General features: G+C 43.0%; 1 protein-coding gene across 2 annotated transcripts in view; it reads left to right on the plus strand.

Moving 5' to 3' along the window:
• Positions 1 to 20,546, plus strand: part of FERMT2 (FERM domain containing kindlin 2) — a 612,725-nt gene that overhangs the window by 379,697 nt on the left and 212,482 nt on the right. For both annotated transcript variants that reach the window (XM_078659827.1, XM_078659826.1), the window contains one exon: positions 8,509 to 8,616. In XM_078659827.1, coding sequence (XP_078515953.1) covers positions 8,509 to 8,616 — 108 coding nt within the window. The remainder of the gene's footprint in view (positions 1 to 8,508; positions 8,617 to 20,546) is intronic.

Consider the following 20,546-nt stretch of genomic DNA (forward strand, 5'->3'; position numbering starts at 1 on the left):
TATGTCCCGCAAGCAAATGACTGTGTCCAAAGAACAGGACTTGATCTCGAAAAGACACAGGTACTAGGAGTTGAAGAGAATCATCCGGTTTAGCTTGTCTGTACAATAGATCGTTTTGTATTACAAATTTAGGAAAAACATTGCGATCTTCAGCCTGAGTTTCGTGAGCTTGTTCCCAGGCATTGTAGAGGATCGCATCGTTAATTTGTGCAAAACGGAAACTTTTATCCATAACCCACGGATCTGGGGAGAGCAACGCTGGAATGTTCTCGCTTTGCTTGTCGGTTGAACCAAACCCTCCTGTACCACGTTCTGTTTCATCCAACATATGTCGTTCCTCTAAAGAGGGGTATGAAACTTGTTCACAAATTAGTTGTGCTACTCGATCACCTTTCCTTATTTGAAACTCTTTTCTTCCAAAGTTGAAGAGTATAATTCCGACATTTCCCCTGTAGTCTTCGTCAATGACTCCAGCTCCTACATCAATGAAATGCTTAGCCGCTAGGCCAGATCGTGGAGCGATTCTTCCGTAGCAGCCTGAAGGTACGGCAATTTGAATATCTGTTTTTACGAGCTCTTTTTCCTGAGGGGGGATAGTAGTCATAAGCACTGTATAGGTCATAACCAGCTGCTTTACATGACCCTTTTGTGGACGACGTGGCATTTTCAGAAAGTTTTACAAAACTTAGTACATCACCAGTAGTTTTGGGATAGTTGTTTTCTTTGGATACATATTTTGGTTGCAAAACACTTTGAGATTGAATGTAGGTTCCCTGTTCCAAAGTTTTTTTAAACATTTGCAAAAACCTCGGGTTGTCTGTTCCAATAATCAAGTCTTGGGGGAGGGTTGATAGGACGCCTACCCTAATGGTATGAGGATTTCCCAGGGCCGGTTGAATTGGTACATCGGCCAAAGGGTAATGCTTAACATCGCCATGTACGCACTTGATATTAACTTTCTTTTGGGGAATGTACTGGTCAAGGGGTACATGTTGAGATTGAATAACCGACTGCCTACAGCCTGAATCTAGGAGCGCTTGTACAGATGAACCATTCACTTTAACACTTACTCTGTATGTGGCTCCCATTTCTGCGGAATATAGGACAGCCCGGGGTAGATATCCGACCTCCATCGGTTCTTCTTGACTTTTTTTCTTAGGGCATAACCGTGCGATATAACCCCAATTTCCGCAGTCAAAACATTGTGGTTCTGATGGCCCTGTGTGTTCCGTTCTCCAGGTGCGAGGACGTAAAGAGTCTACTGGTCTCGGTACGCGTTTTTCATTTTTCTGCATTGGTCTGGCCGGTTTTTCATTGTCCCAACTTATTTTCATATTTGTTTTGTTAAACTTTTCATAGTCCCAATTTGGATTTTTAGGTTGAGCTCGGGAAAATGTCGAAGCCATTTCGACAGCTTGCTTGGTGGTTAAGTTATGGTGTTGTCGAAGCCACTTTTGTGTTGCATAGGGTAGAGCCTTGTTGGAAATGGGATCCTCGGCTGGCCAGGGCTTTCGCCAAAGTCAGTCAGAGACAACCACACCCAAGTCAGGGCAAGGGAGTTACACGCCAAGATAACCCCTACTCACCCTCTAGGTAACGTGGCGCGAGCAGCAAGGCTAAACTTGGAGGCGATGTAGGCTAAGTATTTGCGCACGCACCCCAGCAACAACAACCAAAGGCCCACCACAAAGGAAACTCCACACAAGGTTATATAAAAATAGCCTTTGTATTACACCAAAACACATTAGATAAAACACACTTTACAATGTGCCAGAGGCACGGGCAGAATTTACAAGGGATTATTTACAAGACAGGGCCACCTGGACCACTGTCAGGAATCAGCACTTTTAGAAGTAACAATACAATACTTGTAGGCCTAGAACTTAGAACATAGCCTATCAGACAGTACCTTCCGTCCTGGTTGCACGGGATAATGCGAGTGACCTCCTTAGTAAGCTTGAGCGGGCGACCCAGCGAAGCGGCGCGGCTCAGGGGAGAGCGGCGCTGCTCGAGGCTTGGACGGGCTGCCGGCACGGTACAAGCGTTTCTCTGGGGCGACCAATGTGTGCGGCTCAGAAGAGGAGGGGGAGGCAGGATGCGGGCGACCCAGCGAAGCGGCGTGGCTCAGGGGAGAGCGGCGCTACTCGAGGCTTGGACGGGCTGCCGGCACGAGCTGCCGAGGGGAACGAGCGAGGCACACTTCAGCGAGGCCCCAGGGGCCCAGGGAGATCAGACCAGTCCCATCAATTTGGCAGGGAAGGCACCATAGAGTCCACTGGTCCTGGGACTCTGGTCAGGGGGCAAGCTTAGTATCAAGCCCTTGGGATCACTTATAACAGAAGATCACTGTAACACAAAATAGGACATAAAGCACAAAACCAGTACCCACTGGTAACTGGTAAGTCCCCCCTACGCAATCCTAACCTCCCTAGGAACAGGTCACGCAGGGAACCAGGACCTTACTAGCACCACCTGCACTAGCAAGAACAACCACCTCAGTATCACAATACAAGTAGGGGCATAGACCTGGGGACAAAACACATGATGCAGAACCTACATTCAGCGGTGTAAGGAACACATGACGCATTAACACACGTTCAGCGGTGTAAGGAACAGGGCACATAATGTATCAACAACACATTCAGAGGTGCAGAACACAGGGTGCGCAAAACATACTACACATTGTACATTTCCTAACACCCAAAAGCAATAGGACATAGATCATAACAGCATCTAAACCTTTAGCGTAGAACTCACAAAGTCCAGGTTGCGCCACTGTGCCAAGACCTAAACGTAGCAGCTGCCCACTACTTGCTGGGCAGCTGAGGGACAGGACAGGGGGCCTAAACGCTGCAGCTGGCACTAAGTGCTGCGCAGCTGGGGAAAGGCCAGGGATGAAGGAGTGCGCCTCACTCCCAAAGTCCAGAACATGTCCCTAGAAAAGAAAAGACCTACACGGTGCAGCTGCCCACTAATTGCTGGGCAGCTGGGGAACAAATCTGCGACAGGGGCCCTCACTGGCCCCTCAGGGCAAGGACTGCGCCCAACTGAGCCCTCTGGCTCTACAAACAAATATGCCCCGGGTGGGAGCCATCTAGGCTCAAGAAACACTACTGCCCAGCGTGGGGGCCCTCAGGCTTGGCAGTACATACCATGTCCCAACACGTTGGAGCCACGGGGCTCAACACGGCTCCTCGGGCCCTTTAATTTGATACTGTGCCCTGGGGAATCATTAGGAAACGTTGGGGCGGCCCTCTACCATCCGGGGCCGCCCTGAAGGCACCTCTCACCTTGTGGGGCGCACGGACCCCGAAGAAAATGTTATGCCCCCACCGAGCCCTCTAGGCTCAAAGAACAACTACTGGGGGCCGTTGGAGCGGCCCTCTGCCAAGCGGGGCCGCTCAGCGTTGCGAGGGAGATCCCTCGCGCACTCTCGCCACCCCCCCACCCCCCCGGGGCAGCCCTACTCACCGGCTGCTCTCCGGAGGCGGAGGGGGACGCAGTCTCCTGGCAGCAGTCTGCCGCGGCTCTCCCTCGCTCACGAGGGCCTCGGCGGACATCCTCTGGCAGCGAGCGGGGCTCTCCCTCACCTCATGGGAGTCCCGCCCGCTCTCTCTTCATCTTCACCCGGTCCCCCATCTCGGGACCGGGGCTCAAGGGGGAGCTGCAAGGCTCAGCTGCAAGGCTCCGGGCCAAACTCCTCTTCCGGGCGCGCTGGCCAATCACAGCGCGGCGGCGGGCGGGACTTCCTCCGGCAAACCGGAAGTCCCGCCTACAGTCAGGCGCGATGCTGCCTGACTTCCTGGTTTTGCCCGCGGTTTGCGGCGGTGAATCTCGGGGCACAGAGAGGGGTAGGCACCCTCGAAATACAACGTGGATAGCGGGGTGAGCACCCGCGAGGCACTGATAGCGGGGTGGCACCCGTGAATGAATGTAACGAAAATCGGGGCAAAAGTCAAAATAAAGCGCTCCGAGCGCTAAGGAACAACACAGCGCTTCCAAGCGCTATAAGGCAAATAAAGCGCTCGCCCAGCGCTAGGCACACAGAATAAAGCTCTCATGCACCAGGGGTCAAAGGAGAGCGCTCCCAGCGCTATGAAGGCACAAAAAGCCACAAAGTCCTTCAGGAGGTGGTCATCAGAAGTCCAGGGGCTGGGCAGGGCTCAGGGAGGCAAGCCATCCCTGAGCCCAAGCAGCAGCACGCCCCTGGCAAGATTCAAGCAGCAAACAAGAACATTTTCATGGGGTCACAGCCCCTCTTTTATACACCTTTTCCCTTTGTCTTTAGGTGCAGGGTGGGGGCAGAACCAGTAGCGGCTGGTTCTTGAGCACTCTTGATGGCCCAACCACCCATTCTATTCACTGGCAGGGCTTGGGTCATCAGTCACACCACAGGGGGGCGGAGCCAGCATTGTGTGGGGAAAACCCAGCCCATCAGGGACACAGGTACACTCCTCCCACACATCACTCATGCTAATCTCTCCATTCACCACCGGGGCAGACCCACACAGACTTCCTGGAGCCTGGCATCCCAGCCAGCTCCAGCCAATCACACGCCAGGCATATTTTACACTAATATGCCAACTCCTAGAAGTGGCGCTTCCGCACAAGACACATACACGCCGCACATACCGTTGCGCAGCATTCACTCTCACGAGTTCGCACATACCAAACTTAAGCATGCACGCCTCACGCATCAGGAACTACCAGGGACAGACATTCCCCATGCATTCCTATGGGAGGGCAGGCCAGTCTCACTCCACGCACTCAGGGAGCGCACGCACTTTACACTGCGCCACAGTGTCAAAGTGCGCAAAGACCAGAAATCACTACACTTCAAGGCAAAAAGTTCAGGGGTGAACCTGCCACAAGGCCCAAGTCCAACAAGCCTCTAGAAACTGTTCCAGATATATGCGATCTAATATTTCTTCTTTACTGCTGGTTGTGGGAGTGAGCCACTTATCGGTGCCATTTTTAATCTAACAAACAACGTTTTTGGACTCTCTCCCTGGCTTCCTCTCTCTTTCGGAATCTCAGTCTATATGCTTCTGCGTCTAGTCCAAAATGGTCTAATATTATTTTTTTAATGTCCGCATACGGAGTATCTCCAGTGGGATTTGCGACCTGGTACGCGGCCTGAGCTTCACCTCCTAGTAGAGGCGCTAGGAAGAAGGGCCACTTACTGATAGGCCAGCCGCATGCTCTAGCGGCTCTTTCAAAATTTAATAGGAACGAATCGGGGTCTTCTCCCGTTTGATATTTTTGGAGGGAAACCGTTGGTGCGCCATGGGTGACTGGTCTTTCTACATTCAATGTTCTTTGTACGGGATCAGTCCAGGGGGGTAACACTTCTGAGTGGGCTTCAAAGGCTTTCTTCCAAATCTCCCGATCAGCTTGGGCTGACGTTAATTGTTCTACTACCCACTCAAGTCTCTCTTGCCCCTTCACTAACTGTTGAACGACGGATCTTTTCTATACAGATGGTGTTAGTACCCGCATTCTCCACCACTGTGACGGGGTCAAGAGGAATCGGTAACAGGCGGGTCTTTGTTTTAACGGGTTTTATTAAAGTAAGTAAGTGATCAGTACACTTCTTTCTTGAGGACGTATTCCGTCGCGGTGACCTGCTTCTACTCGGCCTCCTATGATGTCGTTCAGACGGGTCCAGCCGACGAAACACCTCCGGGCTTCTTCGAGGCTTTACGTCAGGATCCGTCTTGGCTCTCGGTGTAAAGAGACAGAAACAGACTTCCGTCAGTGGGGTGCTTTAAATATTTACAGGTGCAAGGAAAAGGGAGTGAAGACACATTAACCCGTGTGACCCTCTTGATAGCGTACTAGTTATAGTGCAAGGAAGTGCTCAAGGAAAAGGGTACACCAGGTCAAAAAGCCGGGTCGGGTTTAACTATTCGAACTGCCCTTACGACCCACCCAGTTCTGTATCGTATTGCGTACCTGGGACAGCCACACACCTCCCCTGGGTGTGTGGCGGGGCGATTTGTGAAACCGTTGGCCTCCTGGCTTGTCGTCCGTTCTCACTCCTCTCACTTCTTCAGGTTCTTAGTCGATCCTTCGCTCTGGCTCCGTCTCCGTAATCGTTCTCTCCTCTTCGGGTTCTCTCCACACGTCTTCTCCTCTCCGGGTGATCAAGCACACCTGGTGTTGGCGTTCCTCCGTATAAGACGTCTCCGCGTTAGTGTACAGCCCCGCCCACTCCTCTACTGTGTCTTCATTAAAGGGCCAGTGTCTCTCCTCGGTCTCTGGCGTGCTGTCTGTGGCTTCGAGATTCTGTGAAGGGTAGAAGAGGGGAGTTGAAGGGGAAACAATATCGGGTACTTGCAGTGTCACTCTGTTACAGGGCCTCTCCTCACCATAGCCGTTTGACAGAGCCGCAAACGCTCCAAAGTGTTGTTTGAAAGCCTTTATTAACGTAAAGGTATAAGGCCTGCATGCAGGCAGCAGCAGAACAAGTGGATGTTTTAAAAGCCAAAGACTCCTCCAACGCTAAACATTCTATGACATCTAACGCTAAACATTCTATGACATCATATTAACACAATCATAACATTCTAAAAATGTCATCTCAAAGCTCTCATGTATGCAGAGCAAGTGATGAGTTTGAGTGATCTTGTAATGAAGACTACAGTGTTAAAAGTTACACATTATTTGCACATATACAACACAGTTGTTGAAGTCACAGGGTTTCCCGGAGCAAGCGTGGTGGGGGCCAGGCCTCCGAAAAGGGAAAGTTTCAGGCGGCTTATCGGCACCTGCCGGAATCCGGATTAAGAAGCGTCTGCCTTCTTGCTTGCTGCTCTGGCCTGCCCCCCTGAACCTGTTCTTCTTGGCTGTAGAAGCTTAAAATTCTCTTTGGAAAAGAGAGAACTACCTACACTTTTCAACATTACTGAAGACCAGGAGCAATAGAGATCGGACTACATGGAAGCAGTGTTTGGCTTGGCAACCAATAGAGCACGTTTAAATTAACGGTATCTACTGTGTGGAGTTGACCCATGAACGATAGAAGTCAAATTGCTGGCATCACTGAGGTACCATCATTTACGTGATATAGCGTTGACCCAGGAATGACAATAGCCCAACTAGGGGACACTGTTAAACCACCACTAACTACTGCAAGGAGTCTCCTTAGCAGTGATAAACCTCTAAACCATGGAGGTACAGAAGAGCCACCACGGTCTACTACATGGAGCCCTGCCATGTACAAATGGGCCAAAGATTTGGTTAAGTACATTTGTTGGGTTTGTTTGGGAGCATCTCAACAGGGATTCATTATTAGCATAGATGTTGTTTTGTGCCTACTACTGTGGTGGAGCCTAGAGCTAAATGGCTCTGAAGCTATGTTAAGGATATCGGTGGGAGGAAGATGTTCGGTTATGTGAAGTGATTAATCGATAAAGGAAGTTGTTCTGGCACAAGGCCATTTTTGACTTCAAACTGCCTGTAGTATAGAAGTCTCTACAGGAAGTTGTTCCTAATCTTACACCCTTTATCCAGAGGGTCTCTTGGAGGATAGGTTTCTAAGGATAAGTTGAAGCAGTAAGAGAAGGCACAACTATTGCAAGTCACTTTGCTTCACTAACCACCAACCTTTGATGCAGCCGGGGGGGGGGTGTACCCCAGGGGAAGAGAGGGGTAGCAGAGCAATTGCAAGGCCTGAAACATATTTTCCTTTAAATAGGGTAAAGGCTGGGTGACCTGCCCTTCACTATACAATGTCACATTATGCATTGCATTAATTCCAGGGAGAAAGCACTGCATACGTTTAAAAACCATTCTGGGTACAACCTTCATCTACTTTGGGGGGGGGGACTGGAATGACTGGTGTGCTCTAGTCTGAGATATGCAACCAGTTTGTCGGTGGAGCAATGTGGATATGGCTTCACCACTAGTCTCTCAATACCCCTTCTCCAAGGTAGTACTAGTTTAAAGAAAGCTTTATGGTGATGCTGTTATTCCTAGTAAGATTCCTTCCCTGTACAAACACCCCTGGCACACAGATTGCGCAAACAAAATGGACACTGGCTCTCCTTTAAAACAAGTGATCTGGCTTGGCTGAACACCCATGTAGGTTATCACAACAAGACCTGGACACCTGCATCCTTGTATGGTACCAGTTGCTTAGGCTGTGGTTGTAGTTATAGAAGTAATTTACTGACCCACTACTGGTGTTTGAGAGCTTATACAATGAGTAAGCTTCTACAGAGTATCTGAGTTAGAATAAGCGTAATTTTAAAAATTCTTGAACATAGGTAAAAGTATAATTCTTGTGGAATATATATGATGTGTAGCTCAGTCATTTTTTGAATCTGTTGAGCACAGAAATATTAGAAAGGGACATGGGGATTCTGCAGAATGTTTTTCAGTCTTGTTTCATTCGTACCCCACCAGGTCTTGTGAGACCATTCCCGATAAGCATGTTTTCATCAGGCAGTTACAAATGGAAAGCACCCCTTTACAATTGTTAACCACATCTGTCTCTCCCTTTAGTATGATGCCATTAGAATCAATCAGCTGTTTGAACAAGCTAAATGGGCCATTCTTCTAGAAGAAATCGAGTGCACAGAGGAGGAAATGATGATGTTTGCAGCATTACAGGTAATTTAAATGGTTCAAACATCATACATGGTGTTTTGAAATGTATTTCAATTTTGTTTGCTGCTATGCTTACCTGATGTATGATAGAAGGTCTCAGATAATGTGTTCATGTAGTGAACCAAACTCTTATTAATTCTGCATAATGCTCCCTACCTGCATACTTCAAGCGGTTGAAGTTGATTTAGCAAAATAAAGATATCTTTGAGTCTTATGCCTACAATTTACGTGCAGTTCATTTCTTATTAAAATAGTTTTATGGCATTTATAGCAATAAAGTTCTTGGCAATATCATTATACAAACATCTGACAGTAGTAGATGTACATTGAAGTTTGCTTATTATTGGAAATCGACCAATTCAAGTGTTCAATGGGCACAAGTACAGACTTAAACGTGGATAGGTTGCCACTTTCAGATAGTGTTGAAAGCTCTGCTTCTAGGGAGCCTGTATGCTATTGTTCTGACGTGGGCAGCTCCTGACTTTGTAAAAGCATTTATTTGTTCATGCCCTTTAACCATCTCCTCACAGGGGGAGAAGTACGATCTCTCCCATGTTGGATAGTGCCTCTTTGGGCAAGCACCAAGACCAGGTGTAATAATGCTTTGGAATAGCAATTGGCATACCTGTTTTAAAAAATTTGTAGAACAGTACATTGGGAGTGTTTGGAGTTGAGCATGCCAGGACCTGAGCTAATTAGTACCCATATTTAGTAAGCCTGTGCCCTAGGGCGTTCCACAAGTGTGAAAAAAGAAGGCAACATCCTGGTGACACCTCAAGCATATTGGAGAGGAGTCTTTACCAGTTTTTCTTGCTCACTGATATTTTACCTTTTATACTTTAGTTACTGGGAGGGTATCCTGCCAGGTCGGAGAAGAGTTTCAGGGCTCAGTTATGGCTTTAGTGTCCTTTCCTGGTTTTGCTACTTGTAACCACACACTCTGGGAGGCGGGTTATTTAACCCAAGCAGCTGCTCAGACGTGCCGGATTTCCTCACGTAAGGTGGCTTTGAATTGGCCTTTAAACTGTACCCTAGATCTGCTCTATCACCATTTCAGTTACACAAAGCCTAAACCTTCAGTTATTTGTAGGCACATTGGGTACCACGAGGTGCCTGGCTCCCATCCCGATCGGTCACCATTTTAAGGTTTGGCACAATGGAGTAGACAGAAAATTAAAGCACCCCCACTTTGAAATGAAAGCTCTGATGGCACAAAGCAAGTGAACCAGCTCCTTCCTAGAAGAGCCGACCCTGTATCATCCATCCAAGCATCAATACATTCATTCTTTTACACCTCTATCCACCTGCTGATATCCACTAAATCACCTTTACATTCTTACACCCATTCATTTTTGTATGCATCAATCAGTCTTTCCCCATGCCATCAATCCATCTGTGCCATCCGCCGAATCATTCCACCACTCTGCCATCCATTGATCTATGTCTCCTTCCATTTATAGTGCCATCCATGAATCCATCCATTCTACCATCAATTCATACCATCCATCTTTTCACGACCCCTGTCACCCCAGCCTGTTAATCTTTATATGCCTTCCTTGCTCACTGTTTTACCTTTTTTACTTTAGTTACATTGCCTGATTTTCTGGACCTTTACCTGGGAGCGTAGCCTGCCAGGTCGGAGGGGAGCTACGGGCTCAGTTTTGGTTTTAGTTGTCCTTTCCTTGCTTTACCTGTAGCCATGCCCTCTGGGAGGAGGGCTATTTTATCATGGAAGCTGCTCGGACGCACTGCTGGCGCACCAAAGGCAAACCCGTCTGCTCCTGGACTGCACTAGAGGCAGAACCCCCTTGTCCGTTTGGAAATCGCTACCCTACACTACATAGCAGATGAGCTCCTCTAGCTGGCCCCCAATATCTGAAGTCTATGGATGGATGTGGCTGATGCAAGCTACAGTAAGTGTGGCTTTAGATTTATTTCTTACCCTGACTTCAAGTTAGTTAGTAACCCTACTACCCTAAAGCTATCTTTTGAACTGCAGCTCACTGCCTAAACATAATTTAGAAATGAATGATTTTCTGTCAGACCCCCAACCGAAGGTATTGTTCCCCGTGGAAACTTGGCTCACGCCCTCCATTGCTCCCGATATTTTGTAAGCTGTTCCAGAAAATGATGCTGTGTTGAGGAGTGATAGACCTCTCAAGAGAAGAGGTGGGGTTGCAGTAGTGTTCAAACAGCATCTTCCATATACACTGGTAGAAGTCAAAATCACCGCATGCGAGGCTGCCTTTTTCTCACTGACTCCTTCTAGTCCATTAACTTTAACCGGTCTGCTGATTTATCTTCTGCTGGGCCCAGCTATCCACCATGCTTCCGCGCTGGCAGGTTCTGCGATATTCCAATTTCCTTATCTTAGGTGACCTCCATCTACACCTTGAAGACCCCACTTGTCAAGTGGCAGTGTCATTTTGAGGACTGAAAAATGCATCCAGGCGCTCAAATGGGTCAGATGGCTACACAGAAGTGTGGTCATACTCTTGACCCTATCTTTTCTAACTGTACCCATATTAGAGTGGTGCCTCTGGTGCAAGTAATTGGGTTGGATCACTAGCTTATGCCTTTTTGGATCTTTATTAATTCCCCAACTATCACCTCTACTAGATGAGCAGCATACATCACATAACTGGGCTAAGGTGACTGCTACTGCTCTTACTACTGCCCTTAAATTCAAGCGTCTCTTGCTTGAATAAGATATTCATTCAGCTAATCTGCAGGTGGACACTTGGATCAGGCTGGCTCTGGACGACATTTCGCCTGAAAAAAGGGCAATACAGCTTGATTGAAGCCCTCCACGGAGTGGTTTAATGAGTAACTATGATTAAAGAAAAATTCTTGCAAACATCTTGAACAACTTTGGCAGATAAAGATATCGATTGAAGAATATCATGCTCTGATTCGGCTCACCAAAAGTCAGTTCTTCGTCCAGAAGATAGAACTTTCCAAGTACTCCCCGCGGGAGATCTTAAAGATTAGCTAAATCTCTTTTCTAGAGCGTTTCTCTGCAGTTATCACCCCTTTGGTAGAATCATGTAATCAATTTGCCCAAAATAGAGAGATCTATAGGTCTTTTCCGAATGAATTTAGAGCCCCACCTGGTATACATTGATCCGCTCCTTCTAATTCTTCATGAGACTTTATTCAGATAACTAGTCTTTTTAGACAGGAACTTCAGTCTCTGGTCCTTAAAATAAAATCTTGCTGGTATGGAGGCCCTTTTTCATGTCCTATGTGGTTTATTTAATAAGTGTTTTTCTCAGTAGAAACGTGCAGGAGTCATCCCCACCTAAAAATAAAAACTTGCGCTCCACCTGGCCAAACCAGAATATTTTAGACCGATATCCTTGCTTCTGTTTTTTGCCAAATAGGCTGCAAAAGCTTAGCAATTAACAACTGATGGAATATATGGAGAGGAAAAAGCTTCTGCATGAGACTCAATCTGCTTTTCGTCCCCTATACTGCACTGAATTTGCCTCTGAATCCTTTAGACTGGAATGTGTCTTTCAACACAGTGACTCAGTCTTCTTGAGCAGTTGTGGAATCTCGATGTTTGAGGGTCAGCGTTAAGATGATTGCCCAACTTCCCCTCAAACTGTACTTTTCAGGTGCTTCAACACTTTTGTCTCGGAGATCTTCTCTCTGCAGCAGGGGGTGCCACAAGGTGCGGATCTTAGCCTGTCTGTTTAATCTATATCTGCCCCCTCTGGTAGATGTGGTGGAATCTTTTGGTTTTGTAATGGTATCTTACACCTGTGACACAAGTTAATAATTCTCTAGCGCAGGATATGCCCTGAATCCACTACAATGCAGCCAGTCCCCACACTACCGGAGTATGATCTTAGTTTTCCACTACCACACAGAGGTGCCTTGGAGGCTCCATTGTTTTGGTTCTGATTTTCACCAGTGTTAACCACTCTGAGAGGACGATGGTGGAAATGGAAATTATTTCCCAGTCCTTTTTGTAGCTGGGGAGGTGGACCCGGCAGACAGTGTGCAGGTCTCACCGGCATCAACCCTCCCAGTCACTTTTTCCTGCTGCAACATTTTTCAGGTCACTTTAGCTTGCCATTAGTGGCACACAAACGCCTTGTTGGAGGCAGAATCTAGCTCTTTCTACCGGGGTGGCGATCCATCCCTTCTGACAGATTGGTCCCCCAAAAGGTTCTGCATGGCTATGCCCGAACCTTTCCTTCTGCTCGCCTCACCCTCTTCCCACATTACAACAGCTCTGAGACGCACTTGTCTATTCTAATGCAAGCAATTGAGCTTAAATTTCGGAAGGAGCCATCAAGAGTGATCAGGATGCGGAAGGAGGGTTTGGTTGGGTTGTTACTCTTGCTATTTCCTCGTAACAAAGGATAGAGGGCATCAGCATATCTTAGATTTTGGCTTTCTGAATTCCATCCGAAGGAAGGACACAATTCTCAAGCTACCCCAGGTACTGTCTGCCTTTAATCCGGGCATTTAGATAGTTACCTCAGACCTGTGGGACACTTTTTCATATACCCACTCTGCAGTCTCACTGATGTTACCTGCAGTTCAAGGTAGGGCAAAAGTGTTTTCAGTTTGCTGTGCTCCCCTTCAACCTTAACAGTTCCTCTTGGCGGTTCACAAAAGTGATGGTGGTGGCCACTGACCATCTTTGGAGATTGGAGATACCAACTTTCCTCTACCATGAAGGCTGGCTGTTGAAAGTAGGGTTGTCAGTCTGCTGGGACCCACCTCCAGATAATAGCGAACCACCTTACCTTATTGAGGTTCTCACTCAATGAGCTGAAGTCGAATCTGATTCAGGACTATCTTGGACTTGGTTCAGTTCAGTGCAATCCCACTGTCGCAATGAGCCCGAACATTCAGGCTATGAACCCAATTATTTCAAGCTTCGTCCTTTATCTTGGTGAGAGCAGCTTTGAGGCTTCCTGACCTGGCAGCCTCATTCATCATACTTGTTTACTACGCCGGGTGGTATTTGCGGGCCAGGCAGTGGAATCTGAAATCTGTAGGCATCTTGAAAGCCTGCCTTGGTGCACAGCACCAAGCCGGCTTTCAAGATGCAATCCAGGTTTAAGAAGAGACTTTGCTCTATAGAAAATTGAGGCTGCTCCACTGCAATTGGACCAGCGGCAGACCCCTCATCACCCATCATGATGGTGACAGGTGTTGTGATGTGGTCATTACAAGGTTATTGATTCGGGGTGACACAATTGCTGTCCAAGTGTACGAGCAGGGTTCTGCTGACAACGTGGGCAGCATCTACCACTTCTGGGGGTAGATAACGAGAACCACCCGGATAACATAAAGGGTTTTTTGTTTGTTTCTATGGCCGTGTTTCGAATTTGCCTAGCATCTGGGTGGTTAGATAAGGTTCCACCATCCTTTCAACAGTGGCGCGCTCGACTACTCTCGACTTATAGTCTGGAGAAAGCAATTTATGGCAGGAAAGGTTTAAAAAAAAAAAAAAAAGAGGGATTTAAAAATGTGGTACCCATTAACTCATTGGATGGGTGGTCTATGATAGACGGTTTAAATTGTTTATCTAATGTATTACTGTGATTATTAATTGTCTTGTATATCTGGTCCCAAATAATTACTCGCTATGTTCAGTTTAAGAAGGAAAGGGGAAGAAAAAAAAGGGGAGAATATATATATATATATATATATCTATATATCTATATATCTATATATCTATATATCTATATATCTATATATCTATATATCTATATATCTATATATCTATCTCTATCTATCTCTATCTATCTCTATCTCTCTCTATCTATCTCTATCTATCTCTATCTATCTCTATCTATCTATCTCTATCTATCTCTATCTATCTATCTCTATCTCTCTCTATCTATCTCTATCTCTCTCTATCTCTCTCTATCTATCTCCATCTATCTCTATCTATCTCTATCTATCTCTCTCTATCTATCTCTATCTATCTATCTCTATCTCTCTCTATCTATCTATCTCTATCTCTATCTATCTCCTATCTCTATCTCTATCTATCTATCTATCTCTATCTATCTCTATCTATCTCTATCTCTATCTATCTATCTCTATCTATCTCTATCTATCTCTATCTATCTCTATCTATCTCTATCTATCTATCTCTATCTCTATCTATCTCTATCTCTATCTCTATCTCTATCTCTATCTCTATCTCTATCTCTATCTCTATCTCTATCTCTATCTCTATCTCTATCTCTATCTCTATCTCTATCTCTATCTCTATCTCTATCTCTATCTCTATCTATCTCTATCTCTATCTCTATCTCTATCTCTATCTATCTCTATCTCTATCTCTATCTATCTCTCTATCTATCTCTATCTCTATCTCTATCTATCTCTATCTATCTCTATCTATCTCTATCTATCTCTATCTATCTCTATCTATCTCTATCTATCTCTATCTATCTCTATCTATCTCTATCTATCTCTATCTATCTCTATCTATCTCTATCTATCTCTATCTCTATCTATCTCTATCTATCTCTATCTATCTCTATCTATCTCTATCTATCTCTATCTATCTCTATCTATCTCTATCTATCTCTATCTATCTCTATCTATCTCTATCTATCTCTATCTATCTCTATCTATCTCTCTATCTCTATCTCTATCTCTATCTCTATCTCTATCTCTATCTCTATCTCTATCTCTATCTCTATCTCTATCTCTATCTCTATCTCTATCTCTATCTCTATCTCTATCTCTATCTCTATCTCTATCTCTCTATCTCTATATCTATCTCTCTATCTCTCTATCTCTCTATCTCTCTATCTCTCTATCTCTCTATCTCTCTATCTCTCTATCTCTCTATCTCTCTATCTCTCTATCTCTCTATCTCTCTATCTCTCTATCTCTCTATCTCTCTATCTCTCTATCTCTCTATCTCTCTATCTCTCTATCTCTCTATCTCTCTATCTCTCTATCTCTATCTCTATCTCTATCTCTATCTCTATCTCTATCTCTATCTCTATCTCTATCTCTATCTCTATCTCTATCTCTATCTCTATCTCTATCTCTATCTCTATCTCTATCTCTATCTCTATCTCTATCTCTATCTCTATCTCTATCTCTATCTCTATCTCTATCTCTATCTCTATCTCTATCTCTATCTCTATCTCTATCTCTATCTCTATCTCTATCTCTATCTCTATCTCTATCTCTATCTCTATCTCTATCTCTATCTCTATCTCTATCTCTATCTCTATCTCTATCTCTATCTCTATCTCTATCTCTATCTCTATCTCTATCTCTATCTCTATCTCTATCTCTATCTCTATCTCTATCTCTATCTCTATCTCTATCTCTATCTCTATCTCTATCTCTATCTCTATCTCTATCTCTATCTCTATCTCTATCTCTATCTCTATCTCTATCTCTATCTCTATCTCTATCTCTATCTCTATCTCTATCTCTATCTCTATCTCTATCTCTATCTCTATCTCTATCTCTATCTCTATCTCTATCTCTATCTCTATCTCTATCTCTATCTCTATCTCTATCTCTATCTCTATCTCTATCTCTATCTCTATCTCTATCTCTATCTCTATCTCTATCTCTATCTCTATCTCTATCTCTATCTCTATCTCTATCTCTATCTCTATCTCTATCTCTATCTCTATCTCTATCTCTATCTCTATCTCTATCTCTATCTCTATCTCTATCTCTATCTCTATCTCTATCTCTATCTCTATCTCTATCTCTATCTCTATCTCTATCTCTATCTCTATCTCTATCTCTATCTCTATCTCTATCTCTATCTCTATCTCTATCTCTATCTCTATCTCTATCTCTATCTCTATCTCTATCTCTATCTCTATCTCTATCTCTATCTCTATCTCTATCTCTATCTCTATCTCTATCTCTATCTCTATCTCTATCTCTATCTCTATCTCTATCTCTATCTCTATCTCTATCTCTATCTCTATCTCTATCTCTATCTCTATCTCTATCTCTATCTCTATCTCTATCTCTATCTCTATCTCTATCTCTATCTCTATCTCTATCTCTATCTCTATCTCTATCTCTATCTCTATCTCTATCTCTATCTCTATCTCTATCTCTATCTCTATCTCTATCTCTATCTCTATCTCTATCTCTATCTCTATCTCTATCTCTATCTCTATCTCTATCTCTATCTCTATCTCTATCTCTATCTCTATCTCTATCTCTATCTCTATCTCTATCTCTATCTCTATCTCTATCTCTATCTCTATCTCTATCTCTATCTCTATCTCTATCTCTATCTCTATCTCTATCTCTATCTCTATCTCTATCTCTATCTCTATCTCTATCTCTATCTCTATCTCTATCTCTATCTCTATCTCTATCTCTATCTCTATCTCTATCTCTATCTCTATCTCTATCTCTATCTCTATCTCTATCTCTATCTCTATCTCTATCTCTATCTCTATCTCTATCTCTATCTCTATCTCTATCTCTATCTCTATCTCTATCTCTATCTCTATCTCTATCTCTATCTCTATCTCTATCTCTATCTCTATCTCTATCTCTATCTCTATCTCTATCTCTATCTCTATCTCTATCTCTATCTCTATCTCTATCTCTATCTCTATCTCTATCTCTATCTCTATCTCTATCTCTATCTCTATCTCTATCTCTATCTCTATCTCTATCTCTATCTCTATCTCTATCTCTATCTCTATCTCTATCTCTATCTCTATCTCTATCTCTATCTCTATCTCTATCTCTATCTCTATCTCTATCTCTATCTCTATCTCTATCTCTATCTCTATCTCTATCTCTATCTCTATCTCTATCTCTATCTCTATCTCTATCTCTATCTCTATCTCTATCTCTATCTCTATCTCTATCTCTATCTCTATCTCTATCTCTATCTCTATCTCTATCTCTATCTCTATCTCTATCTCTATCTCTATCTCTATCTCTATCTCTATCTCTATCTCTATCTCTATCTCTATCTCTATCTCTATCTCTATCTCTATCTCTATCTCTATCTCTATCTCTATCTCTATCTCTATCTCTATCTCTATCTCTATCTCTATCTCTATCTCTATCTCTATCTCTATCTCTATCTCTATCTCTATCTCTATCTCTATCTCTATCTCTATCTCTATCTCTATCTCTATCTCTATCTCTATCTCTATCTCTATCTCTATCTCTATCTCTATCTCTATCTCTATCTCTATCTCTATCTCTATCTCTATCTCTATCTCTATCTCTATCTCTATCTCTATCTCTATCTCTATCTCTATCTCTATCTCTATCTCTATCTCTATCTCTATCTCTATCTCTATCTCTATCTCTATCTCTATCTCTATCTCTATCTCTATCTCTATCTCTATCTCTATCTCTATCTCTATCTCTATCTCTATCTCTATCTCTATCTCTATCTCTATCTCTATCTCTATCTCTATCTCTATCTCTATCTCTATCTCTATCTCTATCTCTATCTCTATCTCTATCTCTATCTCTATCTCTATCTCTATCTCTATCTCTATCTCTATCTCTATCTCTATCTCTATCTCTATCTCTATCTCTATCTCTATCTCTATCTCTATCTCTATCTCTATCTCTATCTCTATCTCTATCTCTATCTCTATCTCTATCTCTATCTCTATCTCTATCTCTATCTCTATCTCTATCTCTATCTCTATCTCTATCTCTATCTCTATCTCTATCTCTATCTCTATCTCTATCTCTATCTCTATCTCTATCTCTATCTCTATCTCTATCTCTATCTCTATCTCTATCTCTATCTCTATCTCTATCTCTATCTCTATCTCTATCTCTATCTCTATCTCTATCTCTATCTCTATCTCTATCTCTATCTCTATCTCTATCTCTATCTCTATCTCTATCTCTATCTCTATCTCTATCTCTATCTCTATCTCTATCTCTATCTCTATCTCTATCTCTATCTCTATCTCTATCTCTATCTCTATCTCTATCTCTATCTCTATCTCTATCTCTATCTCTATCTCTATCTCTATCTCTATCTCTATCTCTATCTCTATCTCTATCTCTATCTCTATCTCTATCTCTATCTCTATCTCTATCTCTATCTCTATCTCTATCTCTATCTCTATCTCTATCTCTATCTCTATCTCTATCTCTATCTCTATCTCTATCTCTATCTCTATCTCTATCTCTATCTCTATCTCTATCTCTATCTCTATCTCTATCTCTATCTCTATCTCTATCTCTATCTCTATCTCTATCTCTATCTCTATCTCTATCTCTATCTCTATCTCTATCTCTATCTCTATCTCTATCTCTATCTCTATCTCTATCTCTATCTCTATCTCTATCTCTATCTCTATCTCTATCTCTATCTCTATCTCTATCTCTATCTCTATCTCTATCTCTATCTCTATCTCTATCTCTATCTCTATCTCTATCTCTATCTCTATCTCTATCTCTATCTCTATCTCTATCTCTATCTCTATCTCTATCTCTATCTCTATCTCTATCTCTATCTCTATCTCTATCTCTATCTCTATCTCTATCTCTATCTCTATCTCTATCTCTATCTCTATCTCTATCTCTATCTCTATCTCTATCTCTATCTCTATCTCTATCTCTATCTCTATCTCTATCTCTATCTCTATCTCTATCTCTATCTCTATCTCTATCTCTATCTCTATCTCTATCTCTATCTCTATCTCTATCTCTATCTCTATCTCTATCTCTATCTCTATCTCTATCTCTATCTCTATCTCTATCTCTATCTCTATCTCTATCTCTATCTCTATCTCTATCTCTATCTCTATCTCTATCTCTATCTCTATCTCTATCTCTATCTCTATCTCTATCTCTATCTCTATCTCTATCTCTATCTCTATCTCTATCTCTATCTCTATCTCTATCTCTATCTCTATCTCTATCTCTATCTCTATCTCTATCTCTATCTCTATCTCTATCTCTATCTCTATCTCTATCTCTATCTCTATCTCTATCTCTATCTCTATCTCTATCTCTATCTCTATCTCTATCTCTATCTCTATCTCTATCTCTATCTCTATCTCTATCTCTATCTCTATCTCTATCTCTATCTCTATCTCTATCTCTATCTCTATCTCTATCTCTATCTCTATCTCTATCTCTATCTCTATCTCTATCTCTATCTCTATCTCTATCTCTATCTCTATCTCTATCTCTATCTCTATCTCTATCTCTATCTCTATCTCTATCTCTATCTCTATCTCTATCTCTATCTCTATCTCTATCTCTATCTCTATCTCTATCTCTATCTCTATCTCTATCTCTATCTCTATCTCTATCTCTATCTCTATCTCTATCTCTATCTCTATCTCTATCTCTATCTCTATCTCTATCTCTATCTCTATCTCTATCTCTATCTCTATCTCTATCTCTATCTCTATCTCTATCTCTATCTCTATCTCTATCTCTATCTCTATCTCTATCTCTATCTCTATCTCTATCTCTATCTCTATCTCTATCTCTATCTCTATCTCTATCTCTATCTCTATCTCTATCTCTATCTCTATCTCTATCTCTATCTCTATCTCTATCTCTATCTCTATCTCTATCTCTATCTCTATCTCTATCTCTATCTCTATCTCTATCTCTATCTCTATCTCTATCTCTATCTCTATCTCTATCTCTATCTCTATCTCTATCTCTATCTCTATCTCTATCTCTATCTCTATCTCTATCTCTATCTCTATCTCTATCTCTATCTCTATCTCTATCTCTATCTCTATCTCTATCTCTATCTCTATCTCTATCTCTATCTCTATCTCTATCTCTATCTCTATCTCTATCTCTATCTCTATCTCTATCTCTATCTCTATCTCTATCTCTATCTCTATCTCTATCTCTATCTCTATCTCTATCTCTATCTCTATCTCTATCTCTATCTCTATCTCTATCTCTATCTCTATCTCTATCTCTATCTCTATCTCTAT

Source organism: Lissotriton helveticus, chromosome 9 (genome assembly GCF_964261635.1).
Source record: "Lissotriton helveticus chromosome 9, aLisHel1.1, whole genome shotgun sequence".
Taxonomy (NCBI): domain Eukaryota; kingdom Metazoa; phylum Chordata; class Amphibia; order Caudata; family Salamandridae; genus Lissotriton; species Lissotriton helveticus.